General features: G+C 39.4%; 1 protein-coding gene across 1 annotated transcript; it reads right to left on the reverse strand.

Annotated features, from left to right (window-relative positions):
* Nucleotides 1-10,786: 10,786 nt before the first annotated feature.
* LRIT3 (leucine rich repeat, Ig-like and transmembrane domains 3) lies at nt 10,787-26,726 on the reverse strand. Its single transcript, XM_008150279.3, has 4 exons — nt 26,611-26,726; nt 23,209-23,681; nt 13,311-13,616; nt 10,787-11,931 (listed from the first exon to the last, which is right to left on the reverse strand). Exons 1-4 carry the CDS (start codon nt 26,724-26,726, stop codon nt 10,787-10,789), a joined length of 2,040 nt encoding a protein of 679 aa, XP_008148501.2.
* Nucleotides 26,727-27,982: the final 1,256 nt, after the last annotated feature.

Raw genomic sequence — 27,982 nt, forward strand, 5'->3', positions numbered from 1 at the left:
GCTCTTTGCTAAGATCCCTTCTAGCACTTACCACACTGCATTGCAACTAGTTGGGTGCAGATTTAAACAACACACATGCGCAGACACGCACACATGCTGACCCCCACAGGCACTTATACCCACTTTAGATGGTGAACCCTTTGAGCACCTCATCCGCTCCCAAGTGTTTTACACACGGTAGACACCCCATAAAGGTTTGCCGGATGCCACCGCATGCAGTGCTTCTAGGAGAATGTATGAGGTGGGGGTCAACCAACAATGGACCCCGCCTCTGCTCCATGTTCTATTGCCCTTCCAGATTTTGCTCCAACAGCCCATAAACGCAAACCCCTGGTAACCTACACGGGGATCACAGGGGCAGCCCACTGCTGGAGGTGCAGTGAACCTCAGCACAAAGGATGCCCTGCGGAGGCGGATTAGCAAATATGGTTTGAAATTAGGCCAAAATGAAGCTTAAGCCTTCGAAGCCACTGAGACGAAAATGGGTCAACAAAGAGACTAAGCATATGAAGGGCCACCAGCTGCCTCGGCAGCCTCCCCGGCACCCGCACGCAGAGCAGACAAGTGGGCTTATCCCCATCCCAGTTTGCTTGTGCAGCACACGGGACCAGGCACCACAGAAGACATCGCGCGTCCCTATCGATCCAGGAGGCAGCAGTGTGCGGTGGGGGTGGTAGGGGAACAGTTCAGGTTTGTGAGGCCGCTGCCTGAGACCAGGATCCACTTCATGCCTGACTTTCACCAGTCACTAAGCAGCTCCTCTTCCTTAGAAGAAGGGGAGAGGGGAAAATAGAAAGGAAAAACAAACAAACAAACAAACAAAAATACACCAAGAGAGCTCATCCTAAGACTTCCTTGCAAGAAAATATCAAGATTAAAAAACAACAAAACAAAACATTGTGCTCCCCCTTGAGAATGAAACAATTATTTCTATTGTGATAAATTTAAATAAAATAAAATTGATACACATGGTCCCTTTCTTCTGAGAGTTTGGCCTCTGTATCATGACCACAGCCAATAAACTTGTAGCCATACATCAAGAACTCTATTGGAATTCCAAGGGAGTACGAGAGGGCCAGTGTTTCCAGGAGCAGACTGCTGTGCGTGCCCATAAATACACACACGCACAGATGCACATGCATATTTGAAGAAGCCAAGAAGCTAGGACGCACCCCGTTAGTAATGTCAATGCTTTGAAAATTAAAACCCTAGGTGTCCAATTTTATAAATGTGCAAATTGCTGAAGTGACATAAGATTCTGCTAAGGGTAAAAGCATATCCGGATCAGCAGGAGTGTGCGGGGAGGCTGCAGGGGTGGGGTGGGGTGGGGAGGTGGGGAAGGAGGCCTAAGGAAAGAGAATGTACTGAATGTTGGGTTTGTAAGTATTTCCCTGGGCTCAGGACACTACTCCACTTGTCCAGAAGAGAATCAGCTGCTGTGTTTGGGCATTGGCTATATATATGGTGTGTTCGGACATAAGGGATAGATCATGTTTAAACGAATACCAAAAATGCCTGCCTAAATTAGCAGTCATATTCTAATAGCATATATGAATTTTATCTAAAGATACACCTTAATTACATTCATATCAAAATCAATTTTCAATTTTTTAATTTTCACTACTTCCCAATATTTTAATTTTCACAAGCTGAGGAACCTGATCTCATCACTGATGTTCAGCTGGTGTTCTGTCCACTGCATGTTGAACATATGAAAAATAATTATAATCATAAGCTCTGCCAACGTGAACAAAAACGGTTTCATTACAGATTTCTAGCTATAATTCAGAGACAGGGCTTTCGCAGGGTTTCCATTTCATGCCTTCATTCTAATTTTTTATCTATTAACCTGTATTTACTTTACTTGGAAACAAAATCAAACCCACAAAAATGTGGCCAGTGAACTCCAAAATAACCTTTATCCAGATTGCCAGTTGTTAACATTTTGCCACATTTGTATTATCAGTTTCTTGCTCCCTCCAAATATATATTGAAGTATAGTTTGAATACATCATATATATCACATCCCTTCACTCCTCAAATTACATGTGCAACTCCTAAGAACACAAATGTTGAATTTCTTTTTTTTAAATATATTTTTATTGGTTTCAGAGAGAAAGAGAGAGAGAGAGAGAGAAACATTGATGATGAGAGAGAGTCACTGATAGGCTGCCTCCTGCATGCTCCACACTGGGGATCGAGCCTGCAACCTGGGCATGTGCCCTGACCAGGAATCGAATCTACCTTCTGGTTCATAGGTGGACTCTCAACCACTGAGCCACACCAGCTGGGCTGAATTTATTTTCTTACATAAACTTAGCACAGTTATTAAATTCAAGAAATTAAACATTGATATACTTATCTCATCCTTATCCCAGTTTTATCAATTCTCTCAATAATGTCTTTTATACTTTTTCTTTCTTCAGTCTCCAGAATCTAATAAGATAGCATTGCATTTAGCCATTATTTAGTTTTTAGTCTTCTTTAATCTGTAATAATTTTTCAACCTTTCTTTATCTTTAATGACATATTTTTAAAAAATTTTTGTTGAATTTGTTGGAATGACATTGGTTGATAAAATTGTACAGGTTTCAGGTATACAATTCTATGATACATCATCAGCATACTGTATTGTTCACCACCCAAAGTCAACTCTCCTTTTCTCATCATTTTTTCCCCCTTTACCCTCTTCTACCTCCCCTCTTTCCATCTGGTGATCACCACACTGGTCTGTGTGTGAGGGTTTTTTTCTTAATCCCTTCACCTTTTTCAGCCAGGCCCCCAACCCCTCCACCCTATGACAGCTGTCAGTCTGTTCTCTGTATTTATGAGTCTGTTTCTATTTTGTGCATTATATTCCACACATATAAAGGGAAATCATATGGTATTTGTCTTTCTCTGATTGGGTTATTTCACCTAACATAATACTCTCCAGGTCAACATGCAGTCACAAATGGTAAGAGGTTTTCTCTTTTTTACGGCTGAATAGTATTCCACTGGGTAAAAGTACCACAGCCTTTTTATCCACTCACCTACTGATGGACATTTGGGCTGCTTTCAAATCTTGGCTATTGTAAATAATGCTGCAATGATATAGAGGTATATATAGTCTTTCAAATATTTGAGGGTTTTTCAGATATATTCCTGGAAGTGGAATTGCTGGGTCATAAAACAGCTCCATTTTTAATTTTTTGAGGAAACTCTATATGTTTTCCACAGTGGCTGCACCAGACTGCGTTTCCACCAACAGTGCACGAGGGTTCCCTTTTCTCCACATCCTCACCAACACTTGTTGCTTGTTGACTTATTGATGATATCCATTCAGATAAGTGTGAAGTGATATCACAATGTGGTTTTAATTTGCATTTCTCTGATGATTAGCAATGTTGATCATCTTTTCATATGTCTATTGGCCATCTGTATGTCCTCTTTGGAGAAGTGTCTATTCAGCCCTTTGCCCATTTTTTAATTGGATTGTTTGTGTGTTTTTAGTGTTGAGTTTTCTAAGTTCTTTATAAATTTTGGATACTAACCCCTTATCAGATGTATCATTGGCAAATATGTTTTGCCATCCAATGGGTTGTCTTTTTATTTTGCCTGATGTAGCCCCATTTGTTTATTTTTTCTTTTGTTTCCCTTGCTAGAGAATGAATATATATGTGTGTGTGTGTGTGTGTGTGTATACTAATAAAAGGTTAATATGCTAATTAGACTGGATAGACCAGATGTCTTCTGGACATCCTTCCAGACAAAGCCACGATGGTGGGGGCCAAGGCAGAGGCGGTTAGGGGCAATCAGGCTGGCAGGGGAGAGCAGTTAGGGGCAATCAGGCCAGCAGGGGAGAGTGGTTAGGGGTGATCAGGCAGGCAGGAAGAGTGGTTAGGGGCATCAGGCAGGCAGGCAGGTGAGTGGTTAGGAGCCAGTGGTCCCAGATTGCGAGAGGGATGTCTGAATGCCGGTTTAGGCCCGAACCCACGTGGGATTGGGCCTAAACTGGCAGTCGGACATCCCCCAAGGGGTCCCGGGTTGGAGAGGGTACAGGCCAGGCTGAGGGACCCTCCCCCATGCTCAAATTTCATGCACCCGGCCTCTAGTATACAATAAAATACAACTCTGCCATAATAAAAGAGAATGAAATCTTGCCATCTGCAACAACATGCATGGACCTAGAAGGTATTGTGTTGAGTGAAATAGGTTGGACAGAGAAAGACAAATGCCATATGATTTCACTTATATGTGGAATCTAAAAAACAAAATAAATACACAAAACAGAAACAAATTCATAGATACAGAGAACATTTTGATAGTTGACAGATGGGAGGGGCATTAGCAGTATGGGTTAAAAGGGGAAAGGGATTCATATGTGTAAATTTTACAGTTAGTAATATTGTTATAACTATGTATAGTGTCAGATGACTAGATTTATGAGGTGGTCACTTCTTAAGTTATATATGCCTAATCACTATGTTGTACACCTGAAACTAATATAATATTGTATGTCAAATTTAATTTAAAAATAATTTTTTAAATTAGGGAATAACATAAACATATGTATTGGGAGTATGGCCTAATTTTTTGGCTATTTAAACAAATCAAGAGTCAAATGTTTGTATATAAAATCAATTTTATTATAAATCAAACAAAAAGAGGCTATTTATCAATACAAATATTTGTATCCTCTTTCCACTGAAACCAATGAATATACTTTTATTAATTTTCCTTTCTTTCTGCTATAATCCAATGATTGACCAGAGGACTTTTAGTCTATCATGTCCTGAGTAATATTATTACAATATGGCTTGCTGCACCATTTTCTAACTCGGTTGTTACCCCCAAAATTGTTAATTTTTAAAAATGTGGATCCATTCTGCTTCTTTTTAATTCCAATATTGCTTTTACATACATTGCACAGAACGGTATTTCTCAAAGTCTTTACATCACCTGCATCATTCCCCCAGGTTGAGTATCAAAATGCAGTTTCGAAGACCCCAGGCTGCTGCATCTGAATTTCTACCTGTGGAACCCAGAAGTCCCCATTTTAACAACCCAGGCAGATGCTCCTAAGCACAGTGTTAGGGGGCAATAGTTAGTGTCATGCGCTGCACAAAGCTAGTCTGGTCTCCCTTAGTCTGTGCTCCAGATTCTTAACCTTTCTTGAAGGATCAAGTTTCTAGATGCTAGCTGATCTTAGTTGCTTCCTATGGATACTCTGTAATTTACCAGGGTCCCTATTTAAATTTGGCATCCAAAATTAAACCTGCCCTTATAGAAATTGTTTATTAATACAGAGCATAAAGGGACTCATACCTTTCTTGATCTAATTATTACTTATGTTAAAATAACATAATGCTGACATTTTTAGCAATTACATAACTGTTAGTTCATAAAGGGACTGTAACCAACTAAAGTCACAGATTTTTTTTTCACTTGAACATCTATATTTGAGCTAATGCAAACAAAATGTATAGTTATCTCTGTTAGATTTAATTCTGTTAATATGTTATCTCATTAAGATAATTTTCAAAATTTGGTTTCTTCACCTATCATATAAATGTGTCTATTATTAGCTTTCTATGGCATGAAATAGTCTCTGATAGAGAGCCACAGATCTCTGTCTTTTATTCCATTTGAGATTTTTTAATTTAAATTCTTTATTGTTTAAAGTATTACATGTGTCCATTTGAGATTTTTATAATTGACTAGAGGCTCAGTGCACGAAATTCGTGCACGGGTAGGGTCCCTAGGCCTGGCCAGCGATCAAGGCTGATCAGATTCCCCGCCTCCCTGCCTCCCTGCCTCCCCCTTCCCTCACTCCCTTAGCACCCCACCACTGCCACTGGTCGCCTGCCATGTTCTACGCTGCCTCCTGGTGGTCAACGCATGTCATAGTGGGAGATTGAACTCCTAGTCTCCTGGTCGAACTCCCGAGGGGACACTTTGCATATTAGCCTTTTATATATATAGATTTGGGTAAATAGAGGCAGAATACCTCTGGGGGAACATTTGCCAAGATAGTCAAAGGTACATAAATGCCAATTTTACCTAAATAAATGAGATTGATTAGAGAGAGTTTATTTTCTTTTTTTTTTAAATTATGGCATAATATGAAAATTCACATGGTTTTTAATTAAGAGAAAATAATACAGAGAAATGCCTCTCTTCTGGAAGCCACTTAGGACACTTGTCCTGGCTTCTCCAGATGCACATCCCCTTTTCCCTTCTGTTAGGAATCGTTCAGGGGAGAGCGTGAGACGCACTGATATAAAGATACCATTTTTATGTCATCCACAGAGTTGGAAAGTATATGTTCATCCAGTCATTTATAAAAATGCTAAATAGAATAGGGTAAAGGCATCCTACTAGACACGTTCTCATGTTATTTAAAGCCATTACAAGACATTATTGAGAGGAGGCAGCCCATATTACTCCATCAAGTCAGGATAAATAACAATGGCTAGCTGCTGTTTGCTTTTCACACAGTCCTTTAATCTATCTACCTAGTAACCTCATAAAAAATAAACTCTATTAGTTTATCAAAGTTTCTCCTTAGTTGTCATTTGTTGGCTGCTAATGACCATCACATTCATTTCTGCATGCTCAAAAACCAGCCTTTTAACAATCGGTTGTCAAACCTGCAAACCTCAATCAAGTTTTCTATAATTTCTGGAGTCCGTCCTATTACCCTCTTCAAAAATAAGATAAAAGTTACTCATCTCTGGTCTTGTGGTATCACTCCTATTTGCCACAACTTTTCAAAGACTACTGAAGAGTAGCTCTGAGATTATGGATGAAAATTCTGTTACCACCCTGGTACCTAATTCATCTGGCCTCATTTTAAACATCTTGGTGTAAGTTTACTAATATCTCATCTACTTGGGGCTTAAAATTCTCACTTTTCATAGTTTTTCTCTATATTCAGTTTAAAAACATATCTAAAAAAGAGAAGGAAAAAATAGGAGTTGAATGATTCTGCTACTTCTCTAATATGCTTTCTGTTATCAGCTCTAAGCAGTACACTTATTATTTCCTTCTTTTTGACAAAAAAAAAAAAAATGCATGCCTTACAGTTCCTATGTCAACTTTATTGTTTTCTTTATCCTCAATTTATTGAGAGCCTAAATTTGACACTTTTATAATAGATTTCTACATCCATCCTTGGTTACTCTCCCTTCTTTGTATCTTTTATACATATGTATGAAATTTTAGATTATTAGGCAGCCATTCAACTTTCCTGAGCTGTCCCCCATTTTATTTGAATTATTTCTCAATTATTCAACTAGAAGTTTTGTTGTGGTTGTTTTTTAATCTCCCTTTGTTAGCCATAATCCCTTTTTGAGACTCCAGTCATGGGTCAAGAACTGTTTTCCTTGAACTTTTTATAAAAGTTTCTCGAAGTCCAGGGCACTTGTCTGACTCTGAAGCCCAGGGTGCGCTCTTCTGGCCATCATAAACTATTAGCTCGGGGTTCTCAACAATTTTTTACATCACAGCACTTCACTGACGATAGTCTCCCATGTGACACACCCTCACATGTATCCCAAGTTTTATAAACCTCAAGAATATTTTGCCTAAAAGTAAAATCATATTTAACTAACACCTATATTGGCTATATGTCAGTTACGATTGCTCTCCACAGTCATATGGTAACATTGATAGACAAGCTACAGATTATGTAGCATTCCATGCCACCTCTTATCCTATATAATAAAAGGCCAATATGCAAATTGTCCCCTTGATCAGGAGTTTGACCAGGGGGCAGGGCCAGCTGGCCAACTGCCCATGGCCCCTTCCCCCAGCCAGCCAGCCTGATCGACCCCGATTGGAGGGGGGCCAGCCGGACCCCACCCATGCACGAATTCATGCACCAGGCATCTAATAAGAACATAAGAGCCATGATATCATCAGGATAACCTTGACTCGATTCAAATCTATATATTTTTAGAAAGTAGACTATTTACAGTTTTACTTCCTTCACTATTAGTAACAAATTGCTTGCAACTCACCTCTGTGCCAAGACCAAGTTATAGATGACCAAGGTGCTTTCTCCCTTCCATACCACCAACTAGCCTTTCCTCATTGTTCAAAACTAAGCCAAGCCTTATTTGATTCTGATGATGAGGGCAGTCAGTGATTTACTCCTCAGGATGGTCCAAGTCATCTTTCTTGATAAACAGCCTGCCTTTGTAGAATTTGGGTGCCATTTGGCTAGTAGTTTATAACATTCTCCCACAGTCACATATATTATTTCTAAAGTGCTAATATTTCGGCAGTCTCTGTATATGAGCCTTTTAAATATAGCAGTGAGATATCATGATGCCTTTAGAATAAAGAAATGCAAGTTTTTGCAATCTTTAATTTTTAAAAAGTGGATTGAGCATAACTTGAAGCTAAATTAAATAGTTGCCTGCAAAAGGTATTTTTCTAACAAACCCTAACAATGAATATGAATTAAAAACTGTTCGATCATTAGACAATGCACTCAGTGATGAAAGCACCTAGGACAAATGAGGGGAGGGGAGGGAGAAGAGGGAAGAGAAAGGGGAAATCTGGGAGTTCCAACCATCCATGTGGGTTTTCTCTTAATATGCAAATTATGGCTAAACAGGAATTCTTTTTTAATAAGAGCCATTTGAAATGAACAATTCTTTTCATTCTCTAGCTGCTTATATTATAACTTCCACGATGTGTTACATTAGAGCCAATCTTGCCCTGGCCAAGTGGCTCAGTTGGTTGGAGCATCCTTTTGTACACCAAAAGGTCATGGGTTCAATTCTCACTTAAGGCACTTACCTAGATTGTAGATTTGATCCCCAGGGCAGCCAAACATCACATTATGTTTCTCTCTGTCTCTCTCCCTCTCCCTTCCTCTCTCTCTAAAATCAATAAAGTGACATTCTTTTTAAAAAGCAAATCTGGCCCTGGGTTAGAGCGTCGACCCATGAACCCAAGGGTCTTGGGTTCAATTCCAGTCAAGGGCACATACCTGGTTTGCAGGAGGCAACCAATTGATGTGTTTGTCTCACATCATGTTTTTCTCTCTCTCCTCTCCTCCTCTCACCGCCTCCCACTCTCTCTAAAATCAATGGAAAAAATATCCTCCGGTGAGGATTAACCAAAAAATAAATAAAGCAAATCTGCTTCTTACATAATATATCGTGTTTGCTTAGAACTTGCTTCAAAGAATATTTAAGGTCTCCTGACACACTTTCATAAATCTGTTCTAGATTTATGATTTATACTCCAAAGCCTTCGATGCAAAAGGAATATAACTTTTAGTAAAGGTGGTGAACACTTTAAAAAAACACTAAATTTTATTTTTAAAGCCCTTTTTCTTTCTAAGTCATGTAACTCACTCCAATTCAATTTCCCTTATGTTTTTAACCTAGACATTTGACCAAATAAATCCACTAAAGCTGCTCTTTCATAATCATAATACATCTTTTATTGGAGCTAAAAAAAAGACTTTCAAAGTTTTTTCCTTTATCAAAGAGGTCAAAATATAACATAGCATCATGTAAACCGCTTAGCTGTGGTCCTTTGACTACCTGAATGTCTTCTGACAAAGCAGAAGGGGCGAAAAGAAGGAGGAGCAGGGAGAGAAGAAGAGAGGGAGGGAAAAATAAGAGTAAACATCAAAATATTAAAGAAATTGTTTTAAAATGAGCTCTTAAAAAGACCCACACAGTCTGTTAGCAAATCTATTAGAATGCAACAGTAACTATTTTTTTAAATGGTCTTACTAGTTATCATGTCCTCTTTTTAAACGTATATTTGCTAATACCTGTATTTCTAAGGACAAGGGAAACAGTTTTACTTGGGATATGGATACATCCATCCAATGCAGTAAGGCACCATGATGCCAAGAGCTGGAGCCCCCCCTCTCCATCGGGTTGGATTTAGCCTTAGTCAATGCAAAATTCTGTGCTATTCCACTCTGGCCCTCGAGGCAATGGCATCAAATGTCCACAGCAAGAGCCACTAGCTGCTTATACTAATCTTTCCTCACTGTCCCCAAATCTATCTTTTAAAAATTTCAGACTTTACTTTTTTACAACTACTTTTCATGAATTTATTTTTAACAACTAAAACATTACCCTAAAACATATGTCTAACTTAAGACATTGCGGACCAATAGTTTTGTTGCTAGCTTTACCCAGTGGCCAGATAGGTTTCTATTGAACGAGTACAAAAAGCGTTTTACATAAATGTTAAAGGCACGCCTTAAAATTAAATGCCCATTGCATTTTGAAGTTATTTATTACATGTTTTTACAAGCTAATATCTTTTTAAAATACGATTGCCCACAAGCCTTAGGACAGAAAACACGAGAATTCTCGTGATCCGTCTGCAATGTGTTAAGAAGCACTGTTCTAAAGCTTATTTCTATGTACATCTTCCATACAAAAAAAAAATCAAGATTGTCTGTTCATTGTATGCATATATGCATAACCCATGGGCACAGACAAAAGGGTGGTGAAGGTCTGGGGCAGGGGGAGGGTGCAGGCTAGAATGGGGGGGAAAAGAGGAACCTAAGTAATACTTTCAACAATAAAGATTTGATTTTAAAAATAAAAAGAATAAAAAGATTGTTCAGTTCCGAGGTCTGATGGTAGTTTTTTGAAACACAAAATCACTCCACTTGTGATTAGTATGGAAGATGTGAAAGTCTGTCTAAAAGTCATCCAAACAAAGAGCCAAATACACCCTCAAATTCTTCATTTTTTGGAAAATATTTTATGCGTTCTTGTGTGCCTGAGCTATATAACCTTAGCAACAATAATCTGGTCTAGATCTCTTCACTTTTAAAAGTCATCCGAGATTCCACACTTGACCCAGAACAAAGCAGCAATTTTTCAGGATCATCTCTGTGCCTTCGTGTCCAAAGTTCCCCTATACTTTGAGACCTTGGGGACAGGGTTTCAAATTGGATATAAGTCTCTTTTTCCAAATCTTCTTCCCAGAAGGATTCTGACTTACATTGCAGTTTGCAAACTTTATACAACAGGAAAAAAATCAATGGCAAGACAACAACACAGGCAGCTCCGCTCACCGCAATAAGGAAGGGCTCTTGAGGATGACCTTCTTCAGCACTGTCAGTGGAAAAGGTGATACACTGGTCTTTCTGGGGAGGCGCTCCTTTTGGACAGACACATGCTATGTACTGCCTACCAGGCTCCAGGCCGTCTATGGTTACTTGGTTCTTGCTGAAGTCTGCGTTCAGTAGCAGCAGGTCCTTTTCCCCATGCTTGGAATACAACACGGTCACCTCAGAGTTATGCATGGTGTTGATGGTGTTCCACATCAAGGTCACACTCTCTTTGGTCTCACTGACTGCCCTGAGATTTTCTATTGTGGTATTCGTCTCCATAGGCCTTGTTCGATCCAATAATGCCAGCTCTTCTTGTCTACTTGCACTAGCTGGGGGATGCTTACTTCCACCCATCTCCACCTTTAAATTTCTTTCCCCATCTGGATGGAGCTGGAGTGACTGCTGGCTGACCATGGTGGTGCTTGTTGAAATTTTAGTGCTTAGAGTTGTGGTTGGAGAAACAATGGAGGAGAAGAAAGGATATAAGGAGAAGGAAGCAGCGGAAGGAGGAAATGAAGTAGAAGTAGAAAGAGAAGTGGAAGAAGAGGGAGAGAAAGAAGAGGAGGAAGAAGGCCAGGGAGATGGCGAGGAACCAGGTATGGATATAGGCCTTCTAGATCCTGGCTGGCCTTCTCGCCCAGGGTGATCTCCATTTCTTCTTTCAGAACTGTCTGATGTGATGGTGGTCGTGACAACACCAACCACTGTAACAGTAACCAGGGCTTCTGACATCCCAGCCAAATTTTTGGCCTTACACTTGTAATCCCCAGCATCCTTGTAAGAAATGTCTGTGAAGCTTATTACCGACCATCTGACTCCTTCCCCTGGAGATTCCTGAATTACTGGAAGAAAAAAAAAAATATATATATATATATATATAATTCTGTGAGGAGGAAAAAAGTAACATGCCAACTGAAAAAGAAGCAACTATTTGGATCTACATGCATCCCTTTTTCATAAGCCAAGAGGGAAATGGCATATAGCAAGTCCCTATTGGCAGTTGATGGTTCCATAAATTGCCTACATGAAGGTCTAGGTCATGCCAGGTGCCATGAGTCTATACAAAAAATAGTATTTTTAAGAGACATGGGACTGTGAATTGGGAGACTTGATTTTAGTAAACTTCTGTCCACTAAGTAGTATGTAATTTCAGACTTGTCAATTAGTGTCTTTAGGCCTCTGTTTCTATATTTTTAAAATAAGGGGATAAGACAAAGTGATCTCAAAGATCCCTTCTAATTTTAATTCGCTATTATCCTATAAAATGTTTATCACAAGGCCTTAATTTAGTATTTCCACAAATACTTCTTCATTGTAATAAAATGCTATCTACAGAGGGCACAGCAGATCTTTTCTGGCATGGAGGAGTCATAATTTGTATTCTCAATCTTTTATTTTATATTTAGTTTATATAAACTAGTAAACCATGGGTTCTTTTATTTGTAGAATAATATATAGTTTTTGAAAAATTGGAATTTTACTTTCCTAAACACTTAAATCTGACATATTTCCATTCTATCTTGATTTCTGAAGCTTTCTGAAAACTAATACACTAAGCAGTATCCCAAGAGCCCCAAATTTAACTCACACCTCAAGGTATGGACCATTTACTATCTATTTGTAAGGATAGTAAGCCTTGACTTTTTTTTTATCAGGTTTCATTATTTGAAACTTGATTTAATTTAACTTTCAGGAGTTTTAAGAATAGATTGCTTTAGTCATCAGAATATCACTATAGAAACTAAGGCCAAAGCATTGGCTTGGACATAGTAGGATCTGAAAAGTCTATGAAAACAATATTTCTAAAAATTATACTTTTTGATTCACAATAATGTTTGCATGTAATTATTTACATAATCATTTAAAATGAGAAACTGATATGAAAATCCCTTCTGAGGAAATTGTAATTATCATATGTTTTAAAGTGAGCCATATCCAAGATGACACAGCAAGACAAAGGCCTTCCCTGCAGTCATTCATGCACTGGATCATGTTTTCTAAGAAAAGAATCAGATTCTCTAATTTAATCTATGTAATTAGTCAGATACCAACTGAGGAAAATATTAACTAAGAAAATGAACTTTCAAATCCCTTTTACCTAACACTCTTGGCATATTTTATTAGAATTAACAAGCAGATTGTAAATATTCCCCAAACCTGAAATTAAATACAGATCTTTGAAAACTGTGTTTCAACATAGCACCCAAATTTAAAAAAATACCTGTGTAATTTACAGGTGAATAGTCAGATTTAGTCCATGTGAGTTGCGGGGTGGGGTAGCCAGTGCCATCACACCGTAGCAGGACATTACTGCCCAGAGCAGATGTGATTCGGGTGGCCGAGGTCATCACCGATGGCTTCAGACACTGATCCAGCTCAGCCCGCTGAAATAAAATCCCTGTCAGGCGCTCGGGCTCACTGCAGACCATCAGTGGATCAAGAAGTACTATGGCAGGATCAGCAACTTTGGATATCTCAATCATTTTGGAAATGTGACAGTCACAGAACCACGGGTTGTCCTGCAGACCTACACCAGAAGGAGGAAAAGGCTGATAAAGGTTATTCTGATGGCTTTAGTTTACATCACAGTCTCTTGGAGAAGCAGGTGTCTGCACGGTCTCCCTAAAAACAGAAGTATACTCAGGGATGAAATGGAGTCACCTTTCTATCAGTTTTGTCCTGGATCCAGTCACGTGAATGAACAAATCCTCTCAGTTCAGATCATTAAGGGTCAGAGCTAACAGTCATTGAGCACTTACTCTGTACTTTGTTCTAAGCACTTACTAGTATTTTCTCATTTAATCCCAACAACCCTATATAGAGGAGAGTATTGTTATTCCCCCTGTAAAGATGAAGAAGCTAAGACACAGAGAAACCAAATAATTTGACCAAGGTCACATAGCTAATTAGTGTCAGAGCCAAGATTTGAATCCTAGTAACACAAAATGTCATAAACAAAGTGATAGAGATATTTCTAGGGTGCTATGAAAGTACTTATATTATTACTAGAGGCCCAATGCACGAAAATTCATGCACTCGGGCAGGGGGTCCCTCAGCCCGGCCTGCGCCCTCTCACAGTCTGGGACCCCTCAGGGGATGTCCACCTGCCAGCAGCCGGACATCCTTGGCACTGCAGAGGAGGCGGGAGAGGCTCCCACCACCACAGCTGCACTCGCAGCCGTCAGCCCAGCTTCTGGCTGAGTGAAGCTCCCCCTGTGGGAGCCTCCGCACTGACCACCAGGGGGCAGCTCCTGCGTTGAGCATCTGCCCCTGGTGGTCAGTGCATGTCACAGCGACCAGTCATTCCCAGTAGCTCTGCCATTAGGGTCAATTTGCATATTACCCTTTTATTATATAGGATAAGTATTATAGGATGCTGAGAGGCACCTAATTCAGCCTGCACTACGTCATGATTGTGTGTGATCTGAAGACATATTGAGGTAGTACAACTTCTGTACAGCAAAAGCATTGAGTGAGATGCGGACAATGTCAGGAGATAAGACTGGAAAGATTGGTAGAGGTTAGAACATGGCTTGGCATGAATTTCATATGTTGTAGCCATGAAGATATATTGCCCAAATTCCCCTTCAGGAGAGAATCAGCAGCCAGGAACACAGTTGGTTGACAACCTCCTGTTGCAAGTGCCTTCAGGATCTGCCTCAGCTATCAGAGTTATTAGCTAAAATGTGTTGGCCTTCCAAAAGGCTGTCAGTGTGAGCTTAAAGGAAAGTGAGGAAAATGCTACTGGAAACTAAGGGAAGGAGACCCTTGTTATGGAGTGGCAAAAAGTTTAGCAACACTGTCACCTGTCGTTAACAGGAAAAGTAGGAAACATACTCAATAAATAAATGTTCTAACTAAGGATATTTCCACACAGAGTGCTGCCTGGTATCTTCTTGCTGCTCATAATAAAGTGTAAAGAGACATCAGCTAAAAGAAGATATGAAGTGTAAATATAAAATATTTTATATATAAAAGAACCAAAACCTGTTGGGTCCATAATAAAACTGTTTCAGTATGGAGGTTCCTCAAAAAATTAAAAATAGAACTGCCTTATGACCCAGGGATTCCACTTCTGGGTATATATATCTGAAGAAACCTAAAACACTAATTGAAAAGAGTATGTGCACCCCATTATTTACAATAGCCACAGTAAGGAAGCAACCCAAGTGTCCATCAATAGACCATTGGATAAAAAGGCTGTGGTATCTTTATACATTGGAATAATAACCAACAATAAAAAGAATGAAATCCAATACATGTGGCAGCATGGATGGACCTAGAGCCATGGTTTGCCGCTCTGTTGACTAATGAGTTTGCCGACCACTGAACTAGAGGGTACCGCTAAGAGACATAAGTCGGACGGAGAAAAACAAATACCATATGATTTCACTTATATGTGGACTCTAAAGAGCAAAATAAACAAAATAAAAGCAGACTCATAGATACAGAGATCAGACTGATAGTTGCCAGATTGGAGGGGAATTGGAGGGCTGGGTGAAGACTGTGAAAGTAGTCTTGCATCAAGAAGTACAAATTAGTAGTTACAGAATAGTTATGGGGATATAAAGTACAGCATAGAGAATATAGTCAATAATATTAGAATAACTACATATGGTGCCAGGTGGGTACTTGAAATATTGGGGGGATTACTTTGTAAAGTGTAGAATTGTCTAAGCCTTATGCTGTACACCTGAAACTAATACAAAATAATATTGAATGCAAACTATAATTGAAAAATAAAAAAATAGTAAAACTGTTTTTTTATGCTGAGTCTCTCCAAAATTTTCAAATTAAGAAAGAGCTTCAGAGTGAAAATTAATCCAGTGTGGGTAGGACTATAATAGCATTTGCTAAGATCTCAGAGGGATCTAAGATGGTGCTTCAGAGCCTGCAGTCAGACAAAGTCTCTCTAAGGATCTTAAGGGTGATGTCCCATAGCAGCCTCCCACAAAGCCCAAGGTTGAAAGGATTTACCTCTGGAAGATTTGTGGTTGTGACTTTTTACTAATGGAGTGGATTATACAATGATTCCTAAGGAGAAATGACAGAATTGCAATTTTAAAAAAATTCTAACCATGGTGGGAGATTTAACTGTTCACTATAAATTCTAGATTTCTATTTATGCCTATCTATAATAATAAAAGCGTAATATGCTAATTAGACTGGACATCCTTCTGGACGACCTTCCGGATGAAGCCGGAGCTGCAAGGGAAGCCGGGGTCCCGGGTGCCAGAGGGAAGCCAGTGCCGGCAGCCGGGGGAAGGAAGGCAAACTCTTGCATGAATTTCGTGCATTGGGCCTCTAGTTTTTATTATAATTTTACTTCATGACTGATCGTTATTTTCCGCCAGTATTGGTAAGCATTTACTGTGTGTGTTTTTTCAACTATCTTAGCAATTCCTTTTCTTTCATGGTCAATTACCTTAGACTTCTTTCTCTTACAATTAGTCCTGTGAATCTATGACCAGTTCCCTAATATTGACTTGAATTCTATTCAACCTGCCAACAAACGTCAAATTCATCCTGTCATGTAATAATTAATATGTGTAGAATACTTTATACTTTCAAAACACCTGCTATCCATGATTTTTTCTTTATAAGATAACAATACCAGTTGACAGTTATTGATTGCCTCCTCTGTTGCAAAGACTGTATTTGTCAAGAATTGTAAAAGGTCTGAGTTTTATCCTACTCTAGAGTGACCAACTCATCCCAGTTCGCCAATTTCTTAGAAGTTGGCAGAAGACACAAGACTCCTATTCAGAGATGAAGGACAGTTTATTACTCATAGCTCTGAAGGGAGAGATTATCGTTATTGCACTGGGCAGTAAGCATTCCTACCCTTTGCTCTGGAGGGGGACATACCTCTACCTTTCAAAGCCGCTCTCTACACAAATATTCTTGAAAAGGTTGTTCAGAACAAAAGGCAGTCAGTGCCTGCCTCTGCTCAGAAGACATGCAGAGATGTGAGGGACAATGGGACATTGTCTCCCAACAGTGCTCAGCATGCCAAAGGATCTGTCTGACAACAGCATGAGGTGGATGATATTAGTATCATTCTCACTTTAAGGAGGTTAAGGGGTCTGCCCAACTGGAATGCAGTCAGGATTTGAACCTCACTATCCTGATCTTAAAGCTCTCATTCTCCACCACCGTGTATATGCCTTGCACGGACCTCAGGAAGCTAGTATGATTTTTCCAATTTCACACCAAAGAACATTAAAGCACAGAGATCACTTTCGTGGCTTTGTGAGTAGTCCTAATCCCACATGCTGTAACCTCCTAGTCTAATACTCCTTCTACCATAACTCATTTCTTCATCACCTAAAAACAGCTAGAGCCACAGGTGGCCGATAGAAGTGCTGTTATCTACAAATAACCAATGTCAAAGCAGTGATATCTGGAGTACAAACGTCTACATAGGGAAAGATCAAAGAGCTGTAGCGTTAGCAGTGTCATTCGAGCTTTGAAACTGTTATAAAAATGTGTTAACAATGAAGTAAAATTCTTTTAAAAATTAATCCAGCTTGCTATATCTAAAAGTTATGTAAACCAGGGAAATAGTTTCAAATCCCTCAAGAACAAAACGGGCATTTATTCCAGCTTTGGAATATCTAAGGTCAAAGGTACAACTTTAAAAACCTGAATAACAGCCATCTAAGTGCTGAACACATTCATCAAGTGTTTTTTCTTCTGGGGACAAAGGTACAAGAGCCCTCTAAAGTTAAAGTGTTACTTGTACTGCATTCCTTCAAAGCAACGTGCCAGCCACAGTCACAGTAATTTGCATTAATTAATTTATTTTAGATTGCTATTCTTGGCCAGGGCCAGATGGACTTTGCCTTATCTTTTTTCTAAAGGGGTAATGCTTTCCATGCATCACAGTAATTGGATTAAATGGGCTAACAAAAAATAAGTAAAAACAGACGGATAGATACAGAGAACAGACTGACAGCTGTCAGAGTGGAGAGGAGTTGGAGAGCTGCGTGAAAAAGGTAAAAGGGTTAAGCAAAGAAAAAAAAAAACAAAACACCTCAGCGACACAGACGATAGTAGTGATTACCAGGGGGAAAGATCGTTGGGGAAAGGTAGCAGAGGGTAAAGAGGAGATAAATGGGATGGAAGGAGAGTTGGCTTAGGGTGGTGAACACACAGTACAATATACAGATGATGTATTATAGAATTGTACACCTAAACCTATATAATTTTATTAACAAATGTCACTCCAATAAATTCAATAAAAAGTAAAAACAAACAAATAAATAATAAATAAATAAAAGTTTAAAGAATAAAAGAGGATATCTCAGGAGAGGGACTGTGATTAGAAGCTTGACTCCGCCTCTTTATCAGCTGGTAAAGAGGATGTTGTTGATTACAGACCCACCTCATGTGGTTTTTCAGAAGGCTGAGATACCCCAGGAGTCCTCAGAAGGGCACCTGGCAAGAGATAAGCCTTAGCTACGTGGAACTTGCTAGCAGAGGAGAGGCACACCCACAGGGATTGAGGAGTGTTTGCTGAATTAAATGAATGCCATTTCGAAAATTCTGTAAAAGTACTGGGGCCGCCACAGCCCTTCAGGTGAACTCCATTCTGATTACGGAAAAGCCCATTTTTATAGTGTAGCAATTTGGGTACCAGGGGAAAACACCCAAAAAAGGCATTGTATGACCTCTCCTACTGCAGGCTTTTTCCTCCAAGATAAACAGTGTAAGACCTATGGAGCCTGCCTACATAAATATTTGCTTATTCTTGAGAAAGAAGCCATGGAAATTTACCTGTGTTGCAAATAAAAAATCTAATCTAGTTTCATAGTTAATTTAAGTGTACTTGCAGGACACTAGTTTATGTTTTATGGATACATTAAAGGACAATTTTATTAAGTTGGTATTTACACTCATGTGGAAGAGAGAGGAAGTAATGGAAAAGCCTCTGCCTAAATTTTCATTAAATAAATACAGGATATAAAGAGCTCAGTAAAGTAGTGCATTTGGGAGGAAACTGAGTCTGGTATTATTACATACCATACCCCGAATTACAAAGGAGTGAGGAAGAGCATGGATTCCGGTGCCAAACAGCCTGCACTCATATCTCAGCTCCATCACTACGTGGTGAGTGAATTTGGTCAAGTGGCTTACCTTGTGCCGCATTTCCTCATCTATAAAATGGGGATGAAATGGTACTTACAACAGGGTTAATATGAGACTAGCAGAAGATATACCTGTAAAGTATAAGAACTAGGCTTGGCCCTGAGTAAGCACTCCATCAATGTTAGCCATTTCTATTACTATCACAATTAGAACCTCCATTTGCTGACAATCATAAACACCGGACAATAAAAATGAAATAGAAGCAGACTGCATCCCACTCTAATAGGACACAAGTAAATTTTCCAGGGCGCCTGGAAAGATATAATTGCTACAGTGAAACACTGAGTTCTAGAAAATCTAGGATCAGTTCTCATCACCTTAGTTTAATGATGAAATTTGAAGACTCAAATACATTTCAACAAAAGCAATACTAAATCCATTTAAATGCTGTCACAGCATTTTCTTTTTTTATTAAAAAAAATCTCAAATTATCTTTTCTTCATACTTGACTTCAGCTAATATTTGATATGGTCAATAGGGATTCCTGGCACAAATTTAGCATCTAGTTGCTTCTCAGTCCAAAAGGGTTATAGGTCACCTCACTAGCCAAAGGCTCACTAGTTATTTAGAAATACAGCCTCATCTTCAGCCCTGATGGACACATTTTGTGCACTGACAACACAGCCTTACTGTTGTGAGGGAATTTACATTTTAAGAACCCAAGAGAAAGACTGGGTCAAGATAGCAGTGTAGGTAAATGCAGTACTCGCATCCCCCCACAACCACATCAAAATTACAACTAAACCACAGAACAACCACCATTCAGAACTGCCTTAAATCTGGATGATAGTACTAGAGAATTAAAGAATAAAGCACATTGAGTCTGGTAAGAGGAGCAGAGGCATGTAACAGGCTGGTCCTATACCCTAGCATGGCTTTTTTTTTTTTTTAATCGAGGGCTAACTTGGCTGTGGAGATGTCCCATGAGGAGCAAGGGGGCCCAGTCTCACATCAGACTCTCCAGTGCTGGGAAGAGAAGTCCCCATAACTTTGGGCTGTAAAAACCAGCGGGAAATGTGGCTGAGTGACAGAGGCTGCTGGAGAACCAGGCATTCCTCTTAAAGGGCCAGAGCATAGATTTACTTGGACTCATTCCCTCTGAGCCCCAGCAGCTTTGGGGCAGCAGCTTGAAAGGATCCCGGGACATATAGGGAGGAACTAATTTGTCTGGCATCAGGGCAAAAACTAGGCGGCAGCTTTCTCCCAGACAAAGGTGCTAGAAGAAGTCATTGTTCCTTTGCTGAGACTTCCCCACCACAGTGCTGACAGGCTATCACCATATCTGAGTCTCTGGCCCACACTGTTCACCCAGACCTGGTGATTCCCTGAGACCCCACCCCACCCAATTTGTAACCCCACCCAAGCTGTTTGCAGTGTCTTTTCCATATGAATGGCCTGTCCTTGCTCAGGCTTCAGACTTTCCTAAAATCTCTCAAAGAAGCAGCAGCTGGCCTCAGCATGTCTCATACCTCATGATAAGTGGCCCCAGGCCCAGCACTAGCAGCAGCCTGCATTGGTTCATAGCTTGGCCTCTCTGAGGCACCTTCAAACCCAACACAAGTAGCAACTATCTGCAGATCGCTCTGTAGCTCATGCCAGGTGGCCCCATGCAGGGCACAAGCAGTAGCTGATTTTGTATCTCCCAAAAAGCCCCAGAGCCAGTACACCCAGTGGTCAGCTTCAGACCATGCCAGATTACAACCCTACCACATCCACGTATGACACACTCAAGGGGCAGACTTGGAGAGCACCAAAGCCCCACTGAAGCAAGTCTTGCTTCATAGGGGTGTCTCCTGCACAGCAGCTCTTCCACTATAATCATAGCTTGTCCTCACAGCTAATTGGCCTGGGGGTCAATCCCTCCCAGTGACCAAATAGCAATCAAGGCTCAACTACAACACAACAGTGCACACAGCCACACATGGGTGCACCTAGAGGGCCCAGCTCAGGTGACTGGGAAGGCTGGGCCACTGGGCTCTATAGGACACCTACTACATAAGGTCAATCTACCAATTCCAGGAGACATAGCAGCTCTACCTAATATATAGAAACAAAGATGGAAGCAACCAGAATGCAGAGACAAAGAAACATGTCACAAATGAAAAAAATGGAAGCAAGCAAAATACTGCATACAGAGTTCAAAACAATGGTTATAAGGTTACTCAAGGATCTTAATGAGAGCTTCAAGGGACTTAGTGAGACTTTCAAGGATCTTGGTGAGAATTTCAAAGACAAGAAAGGACCAGTCAGAAATTAAGCATACACTAACTAAAAGAATAATTTACAGGGATTTAATAGAGGATTCTGAGAACCAAATCAATGATTTGGAAATATGAGGAAGCAAAACAAACAAACAAACAAACAAAAAACCCACTCAGAAGAACAAAAGGAAAGAAAAATCCAAAAATATGAAGATAGTGTAAGGAGCGTCTGGGGCAACTTCAAATGTATCAACATCCACATCATGAGGGTACCAGAAGGAGAAGAGAGGGAGCAAGAAATTGAAAATCTACTTGAAAAAAATAATAAGAGGAAACTTCCCTTACCTGATGAATGAAATAGACACACAAGTCCAAGAAGCACAGAGAGTCCCAAACAAGAGGAACCCAAAGAGGCCTATACCAAGATAAATCATAATTAAAATTCCAAAGGTTAAAGACAAAAAGAGAATCTTAAAAGAAGCAAGAGAAAAGCAGTTAGTTACCTAAGGATGTACCCATACAACTGTCAGCTGATTTCTCAACAGAAACTTTGCAGGCCATAAGGGAGTGGCAAGAAATATTCAAAGTGATGAATAGCAAGGACCTGCAACCTAGATTCTCTACCCAGCAAAGTTATAATTTAGAATTGAAGGTCTGGTAAAGAACTTTACAGACAAGAAAAAGCTAAAGGGGTTCTTCACCACCAAACCAGTATTACATGAAATGTTAAAGGATCTTCTTTAAGAAGAAGAAGAAAAAAGATTATAAAAATATGAACAATAAAATGGTAATAAATACATATCTATCAACAATTGAATCTGAAAATAAAAATAAATGAACAAGGAATCTAATGAACAAAAAAACCTGATATATAAAATAGAACCAGAGGCATGGAAACATGGAACAGACTGATGAATCTCGGAGGGAAGGGGGAGGGGGAACGGGAAGAGATTAACCAAAGAACTTATATACATACATGCATTACCCATGGACACAGACAATAGGGTGGTGAAGGCCTGAGGTGTGGCAGGATCCAGGTGGAGGAAGACAATGGGGGGAGAGGAGGAAACAGGGTAATAATCTCAACAATAAAGATTTTTTTAAATAAAAATTTAAAAAACACCCAAGGCAAATATCCCTAGAACCTAAACAAAGTCAAGATTGAAATATATAAAACTAATAACAACTAAACTAAGAGACTATGTGCATTAGGAGATCTATTTGGGGCCTGTAAAATAACTGGAGTCTTCATCATTTCTCTTTAGGTTACAAAAATTTGGCTGCTATCCTCCCTAACTAACTAAACTGCTGCCACCTCATACAGATGGCGATGCCCCTCTCCCCTCCTGGAGAAGCTGATGAAGGGTTGAAAAGAGACCAGAGCAGAAGGTTGACCATGGCAGGATGGAGCATTAGTGTGCTCAGAAGAACCAGGGTAGGTTGGTGGCTTTTGTCACTCAGCTCCAGGCTCTCTAATAGCAGCATTAGTCTCTGGGTTTATGAAGCCATCTCTCCTAACTTCAACACACACACACATACACACACACACACACACACACACACACACACACAAAAAAAAAAACCATTATACCTACACAGGATAGATGGGTAAATTGACTTAGGTCAACTGATAAAGTGCTATTCCATGCAAAGTGCAAGTACAGAGTAAGAAACCAAACTCAATAAACATGAAAAGATTGCACAACTGAGCAATATGCTGAGCAAATTATCTGGACCTGAGAGGAGCAGAGAGGCTTGTGAGCTTACCAAGAATAATTCTTCTTGGTGAAGGCTTCCGGCTTCTGGACAATGTTGTAAGTACATGGGACCAGCTCTCCAGGAATTCTGGTGGCAGTGTGGTTAGTCTGTTGCTGGATAAATCCAAGTAGGTGAGGTTCTTCAGGTACCTGGCTGCCCCATTTGGCACACTGGTTATTTGGTTGTTGTGCAAATCCAGGATCCTTAGATGGGGCATGTACAGCAGAGATGCCCAAGGGAAGGCAGCTAGAGAATTCCCATCCAAGCGCAACTCATGCAGCTGCCCCAGGTTGTAAAAGCAGCTGGCCTCAAGGCTGGAGACAGAATTGTAAGTCACCCAGAGGTACCGGAGCTCCACCAGGTAGTAGAAGGCCTCGGCGGGGATCGTGCGGATGACCGTCTTCTCTATGCGAAGCTTCACAGTGTCCACGGGGAAGTTCAGGGGGAGCTCGTTCATATCTTGGTCATTACACAGCACCGTCCTAGTGTCACAACAAGAGCAGTGGGAGGAAACCTGCTTTCCGAGACCCATTGGAAAAAACAATGCTCATTTGAAACATGCATCAAATGAAAATTCCTTACTGGTTTTCACAAAATATTTGTGGAGCCTGGCTGACCTGTTCATTAATAATTTGTCATCATTATCTCTTCTATGTTAAACCATATGAAATAGCCATTTCTGTAGGTTAAAAACGATCAAATATAAGAAATTTCATATGGCTCACCTAATATTGATGAAGTTCTTTATAAGTCAGGCCTGTCCAACACACACCATATTCATTACCTTATTTAATTGTCGGACAGCCCATGAGGTAGATGCTGGGTAAGAGGTAAAGGGACCAGCTCTGGAGTTGGTCTAATCTTGGCTCAGATCTAAGCTCATGCCATCTCTTTTGTGGCAAAGCCCATCCTCACCAATTGCCCCATATAGCTTTGTTAGGGTGGTTCATGGAAAGGCATGTAAAGTTTTATACCTTCCTGACACATAATAGGCATTCAGTGGGTGCCTGCTATTTTTATCATCAATCTTCTTTTCACAGCTAAAATAACTGAGGCCTATCAACATTGGGTAACTTGCCAAGGTTACATAGCTAGTGGGCCACACAGCCACCTTCCAACCCACATTGGTCCAACTCCAAAGTGCACACTTAACCTCTTTACGAAATGGCCCATTTTTATTTTATTTTATTTTTTTACCAATTTTTTTATTAAGGTATTATATGTGTACATATCTTACCATTGCCCCCCCACCCCACTCCTATATATGCCCTCACCCCCCAGAGTTTTGCGTCCATTGGTTATGCTTATATGCATGCATACGAGTCCTTTGATTGATCTCTTATCTTCCCCACCTCTCCCTAACCTTCCTGCTGTAATTTGACAGACTGTTTGATGCTTTACTGCCTCTGTATCTATCTTTTTGTTCAAGTTTATAATGTTCTGAAATGGCCCATTTTTAAAGAATCCCCTGCTGAAGTTATAAATTGATTTTTTTTAAGGAAGGAAGGAGCAAGTGTTCACACTAGACGCTTAAAGCTAAGCTCTATTTTAACAATGTGACTTGTGCATTGCTTCCAGCCTAAGGAATAAACCAGAAACTGCAAGTTTATTCCATTCACCACTCACTAACTTAAGTGACCTTGAGCAGGTTACATTGTGACCTTGCTTAGTGGTACATGTAAAACAGGCATAGAAAAACAAGCCTGTCCCATGTGTAGGTGTAAAGTATGAAGAATCAGAAAATTTAGATGCATTGTAACTTTAAAAAAGATCTATTTATCTCCCATTGTATACTCATTTCCATTGGATTGCTGAAAATGAACAATGAAACATAAATTATAATGCATTATAATGTAGTTAACAAATCAGCCATTCAGTGAAATATATCACATTAAATGGGTGAACCTTAAAAGCAGCCTACCAGGTAAAGAGGGGTAAACGCAGCATAAAGCTGCGATGTCCTGCTAGCTAGCATCTCCTGTCTGTAACTTCAGGGGAAGACCATACGGAACCATCAGAATTCTATGAGGACACTTTCTATTATTCATCTCTACTCTCTATCACAAATTTCAGTGCCACTTTAGACCAGAATGATCCAATTTCTACTCATTAAGTTAGCATTCCAGAGTAATGGAGGAAAGCCTGGATTGGAAGCTGAAAGACCCAGTGTCTTTATCAGTCAGTCACTGTATCAGCTCCGTGCTGTGACCTTGCACAAGTCCTTTAGCCTCCGTATGGCTTCGTTTCTTCATTTACAAAATAACAGCAGTAGAAATAAATTCTTTCTAGAGCTCTTGCCAAGAATAATACACTAGGGTTTTCATAAAATCCATCAATAATGGGGCCACCAGCCACCAGGGGAAAGGAAACATTTCTGTGTTGTTTCTCAAGTACCCTGGCGTGAGTCGTTAGCTGCTACCTAGCTTTTGCCAAGTCAGGCTTTTTAATTTGTTACATTTTTCTCACTGTCTTAAACCACCTAGTCAACCTCTCAAAAAGATACCAAGAGTTACTTAAGTAAAGTTTATAGAATAACAAGACAAACTACCCAATAATATGTTTTAATTTTTATTCATTTGTTTAAAGGTATAGAACATAACTTGAGTAACTCAACAAATTACTTTAAGAGGCTCACTGTTCAAATAACCTCAAAAGTCACAAAACCATCAACCAAGTTACACAAAAAATCTGACTTTGTCATTAAATATCCTTTTAAAAAAATCATGGTCTACCATGGTTAGCTAACAAAAGTTCCTTTTTGCATTTAACTTCTATCTCAAAGGACTCATGTATATTATGAGTATGTAATTATTTTCACTTCACAGGTAGATGTTAAAGCAACCCAGAGATTAAATAACTTCTGTGAGGCCCTACAGTGTTGGCAACTGATAGAGTTGATCTGTATCTTTCAAACTTCTTTTCTTTGTAAATTCCAATATCTTAAAATGAAAAATTCTAATTATGAACGTCTGTAATTTCACTCTTATGAGAGTCCTTTCTGATTTCTAAGGTCTATCCAGTGGCATGAATAACCCTCAAAATGAAATGGAAAACTCGGGAAGCAAATGATCTGGGCATGTTAGCACCTCCTGATGGGCCCTGCTTTCTATAATCAGGCTGAGCGGGCCACACACATTTCAGCTTGACCTCCTGAAATGAACATTTTCTGAACACAAATGCAATGAACATTTTTGTATGGGTTTGAAGGTCTCAAATAAAAATGAGGGGCTTTTAAGAGCTAAACTTCTGAAGATAAAAGCATAGAGTTAGCAAACAGTATTAACACAACTAAGTTAAAGCTTATGTAAATTAAACCTTCTCTCCTTTGGTTTCTGATCAACAGTTTGCTTTCAAATAAGGCTGATGGTGGAGTCCCTTTCCTCAGAATCATTAGAACACTTAGTAGCATACCTTGATCCCGTGCCATCATTTCTGCCGTGATAATCGCAGGTGCACTGTGAAGGACATAAACATCTCACTCCTTCCAAAAAGCTAAGCACAACGCCCAGACATGCTAAGAGACGCATTGCTCCTTTTAGAGGTTATTGGAACAAAAGGTAAAATCCAAATCCTAAGCATTCAGAGGCCGGTGTGCCTGGAACACCAACAGCCATTTAGTAAGAGCAGATTACACAGGATTAGCCGAGATCTCTAGTTACTTAACCTTCAAGTGTATTTTGCAGGGGTTCAATCTTCCTAGTCTTTGAATGTGGTTTCAGCAAAGTAACACATTATAAAGAAAGTGAAAATCAAACACATGTCAAGAAAATGTCAATAGTTGCTCATATCTAGATTTGCAAGGAAATGCCTATTAAATTCCTTTCCTATGGATGTAATTGCTAAGCACATGATATAAAATTGATTTAGAATAGAGTTATTAATATTGCCAAGTATTGGCTATCTTCAAAAACAAAGTAGAAAAAGTCTGGTACCTAGATTTTATTTATTTATTTATTTATTTTTAGACTAAATGCTTCAATCCACCGCTGAAGCGTGTACCTAGGGCTCCAGTGAGTGTGTCCTGTGGCTCGTGCAGGTCATCTCAGCACAGCGTAAGGCTCCTCCCAGCTCTTATTTCTACCAAAAGCTACTATCTCTCTTTAAGAATATGTTTTATTCTAAGCTCATTTCCCAAATTATGGGCATCAAACCATAGCTAAAGATGAACTGGTATGTCTTTTAGCAAAGTTAGGCTCTAGCAAAAAAATAAAAAGGTAAATCGAAGTTTAAACATTACCTGAACACCCATAAGGTGGGGAGAATCCACAGGCACAATCAAGAGTTTAGGTAACATATATCACAAATATATATAGCATTTAATCTTCCTATTAGGTGGTTCTATCCATCATTTTTAAACCAAAAACTCTTATAAAAGAATCAATTTTATAAAAGTAAGAATACTATGGGAAATATTATTTAAAACGAATAGAATACATATAGAAACAATAGAGTCAGAAGAATTTGCTCAATTAAAATAAAATATTACAGATTTTAAATGTTCACTATTTAAACAATCGTGTATTATCCTGCTATGCTTAATAGTTATTTAAAGTGACAATTATGTGACTACAAATTTATTCAACATTCCACAAATATTTATTGAGTTCCTACTATGTGCCAGGCAAAACGGGTATCTATGCTCAGGACACATCAAAGAACAAACATACAGTTAATCAACAGGCATAAAGTTTCAGTTAAGCAAGATGAATAAGTTCTAGAGATCTGTTGTGCACTGTTGTACTTATACTGTATTATACACTTAAACATTTGTTGAGAGGGTAGA

The sequence above is a fragment of the Eptesicus fuscus genome, chromosome 2 (assembly GCF_027574615.1).
Source record: "Eptesicus fuscus isolate TK198812 chromosome 2, DD_ASM_mEF_20220401, whole genome shotgun sequence".
In the NCBI taxonomy this organism is placed as follows: Eukaryota; Metazoa; Chordata; class Mammalia; order Chiroptera; family Vespertilionidae; genus Eptesicus; species Eptesicus fuscus.